The 5,968-nt window shown below is 28.5% G+C and overlaps 2 protein-coding genes across 3 annotated transcripts; both read left to right on the top strand.

Annotated features, from left to right (window-relative positions):
• On the top strand, positions 1–1,176 carry LOC130442624 (39S ribosomal protein L46, mitochondrial). Its single transcript, XM_056776907.1, has 5 exons — positions 1–331; positions 387–520; positions 574–716; positions 774–908; positions 962–1,176. The coding sequence occupies exons 1-5, from the start codon at positions 90–92 to the stop codon at positions 1,103–1,105; spliced, it is 798 nt and encodes a 265-aa protein (XP_056632885.1). The 5' UTR covers positions 1–89; the 3' UTR covers positions 1,106–1,176.
• A 994-nt stretch (positions 1,177–2,170) lies between these two features.
• LOC130442623 (serine/threonine-protein kinase mos) lies at positions 2,171–5,147 on the top strand. Of its 2 annotated transcripts, none has more exons than XM_056776905.1 (5): positions 2,171–2,310; positions 2,398–2,633; positions 2,692–3,071; positions 3,660–3,812; positions 4,935–5,147. In XM_056776905.1, exons 1-5 carry the CDS (start codon positions 2,201–2,203, stop codon positions 5,070–5,072), a joined length of 1,017 nt encoding a protein of 338 aa, XP_056632883.1. In that variant the 5' UTR covers positions 2,171–2,200; the 3' UTR covers positions 5,073–5,147. The 2 variants fall into 2 exon arrangements, with proteins under 2 accessions (XP_056632883.1, XP_056632884.1); XM_056776906.1 differs by having other exon boundaries at positions 2,176–2,310; positions 4,926–5,043.
• The last annotated feature ends 821 nt before the right edge of the window (positions 5,148–5,968 follow it).

Raw genomic sequence — 5,968 nt, 5'->3', positions numbered from 1 at the left:
AAAAAAGAAGAGTTGGTGATCTTGTACTCACCTTTTACTAACCTCAATGTTTTTGTTTAATTTAGGAGTGTTAAAATCAATTGGAGAAAATGTTATCGAAAAGATTTTTGCTCTTAAAAGGTTATAATCAATTGAAACATAGCCTCAGAACACAGACTCAGAATATTCATGGTGAAAAATGGGATTTATTTGCAGCAGTATGTTTAGAAAGAAAACCAGTTGTAACTGCCGAATTAAATGACTTGGAAAAAGAATATAAACAATTAATGAGTGATATGCACTTTGAAAATAGTTTGAAATCAAATTTTGAATTGAGACACGAAGCTGAAGTGTAAGCATAACTATAATATTTTGTGTCTTGTAGATGTAAAAATATTAAATTTTAGCAAAAATCTTACCATATTAAAGCAGGGGGGAGAAATAGACGATAAAGAAATAACTTTAAAACAAACAGCTCAAGATTTGGAAGATTTATGGTCTACTGAAGCCAAAGAATTTAAAGCTGAAGACAGAGTAACAGGTAAGCAGTTATTCCAATCTTTTACAATCTATTATATCAAAAATATATTTCAGATGCAGATAGGAATAACGATTTAAAATCTCTCGATCGAAAACTTGATAAACACTTGGTTTTTGTACTTAACCAAAAAGTTGGGGATAAAAAACTATATTTACTTCCACAGGGAATTAGAAAAGATGGTGAAACACTAAGACAGGTAAATTTTCAATAATCTATGTAATTGTTATCATATTTGTATCAATAATTGTTGTAGAGTGCAGAAAGGATTTTAAAAGATAGCGTAGGTACTGAACTAAAGGCTCAAATATATGGAAATGCACCATGTGGATTCTACAAATATAGGTACCCCTCTCAGGTTAAAAACGAAAAAAATTCAGTTGGAGCAAAGGTGTGAGCAGTAATATTTGTATCAAAATGTTAACTAATATTTTTTTATTACAGGTATTCATATATTTTGCGAGGTACCTTAAAGGTCAACCACCCCAGAAAAACTTGGATTATAAATGGCTAGATAGGAATGAATTACAGAAAGCATTTCTTCCTAAATATAACTCAAGCATTAAACAGTTTTTGATAGATGAATGAAGCTAATAAAATAAATATTTAACTCATAATTATTAATAAATATATAGTTGTTACAAAGCTCTCGTTTTTTTTATACTTTAGTTTATGCTAATAATAAAACATTCAAAGCTAATAGTCTCACAGGATGATGAAAAAGGAAGATAATCTACAGTAGGCCAGAAAGAATTGAATATGAAACGATAAGAAAAGACTTGAACATAGAATCTGTACTTGAAGTAATTGAAAAACAACAGATTAGATGGTTTGGACTCCTTTCTAAAATGGAGAACAATAGACCAACAAAAAGTATTTAGCAAGCTAGAGAAATTGAAAATAGGAAACAAGGATGCCCAAACAAATCTTGGGAAAAGACAATTGCCAAAATTTAAAAGAAAACAGAACAACAAGAACATATAAGTATGCTAACGTCAGCGGATAGTAGAATATTTTTGAAGTGTAACTGATAGACATTTAAAAACTTAAATTAAATCAGCATCATAATTTACAATCATTGTAATCTTTTTAATCGAAATAAGATTAGATCATACCAAGATATTGTTAAACTGTAAACAGATCTTGTTTCAATTTCCTTTTTTTTTTTTTGTTAAATCCACTTAGAATAGTAGCAGTTAAATAATGAATTTTATAACTGTTTAATATCACCTTCATATGAAAACTTTCTTTTATTCAAATTAAAACAATGAAAATGAATTTTGGTGTAGACCATTAATATTGTGGTTATTCTTTAAAAATACTTGAAGAAACATGAGGTCTTTATAGTTAAATTTCAGTATAATTTGGTACTACAAGGTTCTGAATTTATAATATTATTTTTCTTTGTTTCCAATAAGCGATGGTGTTGAACTAATAACGAACCTTGTGCATGCAAAGTATGTCTCTACACTCCATAATGCAAAGCTTGGAATTTTTGTTGAGTTTAATTTTTCTTTAACCCAATTGTGAATAGAATGTGTTACAGGGGATTAATATTTACCTGATGGTTTAAATATACTAATAAAAAAGTATAAACAAAAAGTTGTATCAAGTTTTTTAAGAGGTTAGTATTAATTATCATCAATAATTGTCGTTTGTTTTGTTTGATTTCGATTTGTGAATATGAGTACTCCATTGAAAAATGTCTCAAAAATTTTATTTCCCAAAATATTATCTCCAGTTTCTCCCAAATATTTAAGTGTGTTGAATAATCATGTGAATAATGTTGACAGGTGAGTTGTTTGTTTTCAGTTACCACGATAGGAATTTTTATTATTAATGAAATAATTTAACTATTAACTATATTTTATCTTTTACAGATCAAAATATAAAATAAGAAAATGTGATTTTCTGGATTGTGATCAAATAAAATCACCAATAAAAATTCACGTTAGTCCAGTATGTGAAAGAATTGATCCAACTGAGGAGAAACGGGATGTTATTATTAATACACCTAACAAATTAGAACTTCTATCAAGGGGTTTAAAAGGGGAAAAATACTTCAATATTTTGGGGCAGGGTAGTTTTGGGAAAGTGTTTAAAGCTATGTATAAGGGTGAGTTATTGAAATTACTTAACAAACACAGTGTTAAATCAGTTATTTGTCATTGTAGATAAATCGGTGGCAATGAAATTGGTGAAAAAATTATGTGGGGATCATAGAGAGAAAAATGCGCTAGATTTTAATCACCCAAATATTGTGAAAATTTTAGAAATAATAGGAAATGAGAAGGGAAACTTTTCCCTAATAATAATGGAGTACCTTCCAAATTGTATAAATTTGCAGAATATTATCAACAATTCGTTATTTGATATTGAATGTGTGCAGTATGCGAAAGATATCTGTCGAGGAATATCATATTGTCACGAAAACGGTATTCTACATTTGGATATTAAACCAAGCAACATTTTAGTTTGTCAAGGGGTGTGTAAAATATGTGATTTTGGAAATTCCGTTAAAGTGAATGAAAACATGAATGATTATGAATTTCATGTAAGTATTGGAAGTAAGTTTTTTTTATAGTTTTCAGATAAATAATTTACTTTTCATGGGGGTTAGTACAACCAACTCTTTTTCTATAAAAAATAGTATTTTGAAGTCATGATTTAATAACTACTATTTGAGTTGTTTCTTATTTCTTCTTTTCATTAAAAGTAAGGTCTTTTTCCAAAAGAAATTCAGTTTAAATTATTTTTCTTTGTGGAGCTTATATAGACAATAACTTCAGAAACTATATCAACAAAAATGGAAAACTAAACCATAATGAAAATTAGATGTATCTATAATAAATTGAATTTAATGCTTAAAAAGATAGAAATTATGAACATAAAGTAAGAGTTAATTAGAAGAAACCTAAACATTTACTACAAATATCCATGATTATAGATCCACTATTGACATTTCTTTAAGATAAAAATATTCCTAGATGAATCAATTTAATCTTCAAATGGTTTTATACTGTACAAAGGCTACATGTCTTTTATTAGATGGTAAAATTATTTATTGGTTCTTCTCTGAAGAGAAGCTTGAAAAATAAATTATTTCTTATGTAATCTGAAACTGGTAAATTGTAGTTTCCAGGGAACTGTTCATTATGCTGCTCCAGAAATATTGTTGGGCAAAACACCAACTGAAAAAGCAGATGTTTACTCTTTGGGCGTAGCATTTTGGCAAATGAAAACAAGAAAGTTTCCGTATAAAGAGATTGATAATATTGAGTGTATTATATATAAGGTAATTTTCAAAAACAGTGTATACTTTTATCAAATTCAAAGAAATAGTACCATAGAATTGACCACAACAAATATAGAATTAACGACATTTATGTCTATCAATAATAATAAGGAGTTTATTCATAAATAATAAGGTTTCAAACTGTTAACATGAAGCATTCCATTTCGGAGTAGAATACTAAGCTAAACTGTTCCCAACAATCAATTTTAGTTCCGTTACAAATTTGATAGTTGTATAGAATTCTATAAATCAAAACTTTATTTTCTTGAAAAACTGAACTTTTGAAAATGATATTATGATAATATTTTCTTCTTCATTGTAAACATGATCTCGTCCTTGTTGTAAACATAATCTTCTCTATCTCATTGTAAACATAAGCATATCTTCGTCATTATAAACATGATCCTCTTTCTCATTGTAAAGATGATTTTTTCTTCTCATTGTAAACATATTCTTATCTTCGTCATTGTAAACATGATCTCTTCTTCATTGTAGACATGATCTTCTCGTTCTCGATGTAAACATAAACTTCCCTAGCTCGCAGTAAACATAATTTTCTCTAACTCATTGTAAACATAATCTTACCTTCGTTATTCTCTTCCTCTCGTCTTCATTTATAACATAATTTTCTCTACCTAATTGTAAACATGACCTTATCTTCTTCATTGTAAACATAACCTTATCTTAGTTATTGTAAACATGATCTTCTCTTCTCATTGCAACCATCTAGTACATTGTCGTTATAAGACAAAATTATGATTTCACATTTTAGAATATATTATAATGGGATGTGTATAATCTATCTATAGAATATAGATATACGCCATCCTCTATTTTTAAAGATCTAAAAATGAGGAATGACATACCATCCATAGTTTTAATACATCTCAAATGTCTTGGGCGGTTTTTTTTTTATGAAATCTACCGGGCAGCTTGATTTTTTCCGTTATTTTTAACAGGTATCACCCATTTCGAGAATAACTGTCTGTTCATTTAAACAGTGAAACTTTATTTTGTAATTTTTATCGAGAGCGGGCAGACAAGCACAGTGGAGGGCATAGTTTTATAAAATGTACTAATTTTTGTTATCTATTAATTCAGTTTGAAATATAGTTATTTTAGGTCGTTAAATGGAATTTACGGCCGGATTTGGAAGCGCCTATGGACATTTTCTCCAATTTATATCACCAATGTTGGAATGAAAATCCTAATGAGAGACCGAATATCGCTTGTATATTACAAGTTTTGGATACCATTTAAAATTTTTGTTAAAGTTATCATTGTTCGCGTGAAATTTAAATTTAATATTCACCCATAAATAAATGTTTTTTTTACCATACTTGTATTAGTAGATATACTTTTAGGATTGTTGACTTCTACACAAAAAAATAAGAATCGCTGTAACTATTACTAAGGCCTTATGTAACAATCATCTATTTCGGAAATAGAGGTGAAAGAAACTCTATATATTAATTCAAGTTGTATCAGTTCCAGTAAAATTATTCACTCTTCTATTATGATTATAGAGAGAACGAGGAATATCTTGTATGGTACAAAAGTTAAAATATTCAGCTTTATATGATAAATTGAAACAGTTGAAAAGCTTCCAGTATGAATGTAGCAATTGTATATGAATTTAAGTATGCCGAGTTAAAAAATTTATCATTTTTGACTCAAGCAGTTCCTTATAAAAAATTTCAACGACTTGTGTCTTTATTTAACACATTTTGACGTACACTATTTATATACATATACCATCCAAATTAGTTATAGTGGGCTCGTCTTCTTTTTTTCTAAATGTGGACTCTTATACAAAATTCTGACGAAATATTTCAAATATACAAGCAATCATCATCTAATTGAATCGTTCGTATTGTTGTATAAATATACTGGAGCTTATTGAAGTGAAAAGGTGAATGATTAATTGGATATGGGTGTCTTCTTCTGTCTTTCATTCTTTGTAGAATGAAAAATCAACCAAAAAAGCGTTTACCAAGGAAGAGTTAACCACTAATGTTTTCAACAAGTGATGTAACGTCTTCCCCATTTCGTTTCCACATTACCGGGTAACCTATCCTCTACTAAGCTTGGCTTTGACCACGATATGATTCGTATTACATATATGGTAAGAATGTGGTTCATCTATGTGTAAGACT

The sequence above is a fragment of the Diorhabda sublineata genome, chromosome 4 (genome assembly GCF_026230105.1).
Source record: "Diorhabda sublineata isolate icDioSubl1.1 chromosome 4, icDioSubl1.1, whole genome shotgun sequence".
Classification (NCBI taxonomy): Eukaryota; Metazoa; Arthropoda; class Insecta; order Coleoptera; family Chrysomelidae; genus Diorhabda; species Diorhabda sublineata.
The sequence above is the reverse complement of the archived record's forward strand: the minus strand, read 5'-3'. Positions and strand labels throughout refer to the sequence as shown.

Bases quoted from the DNA above. Each gene is read 5' to 3' on its own strand.
- LOC130442624 (XM_056776907.1), top strand. From the start codon at position 90: ATGTTATCGAAAAGATTTTTGCTCTTAAAAGGTTATAATCAATTGAAA. The intron at 521-573 runs GTAAGCAGTTAT...AATATATTTCAG, and splicing joins AGCTGAAGACAGAGTAACAG to ATGCAGATAGGAATAACGAT. The intron at 909-961 runs GTGTGAGCAGTA...TTTTTATTACAG, and splicing joins AAAATTCAGTTGGAGCAAAG to GTATTCATATATTTTGCGAG.
- LOC130442623 (XM_056776905.1), top strand. From the start codon at position 2,201: ATGAGTACTCCATTGAAAAATGTCTCAAAAATTTTATTTCCCAAAATA. The intron at 2,311-2,397 runs GTGAGTTGTTTG...TATCTTTTACAG, and splicing joins CATGTGAATAATGTTGACAG to ATCAAAATATAAAATAAGAA. The intron at 3,072-3,659 runs GTAAGTATTGGA...TGTAGTTTCCAG, and splicing joins TGAATGATTATGAATTTCAT to GGAACTGTTCATTATGCTGC.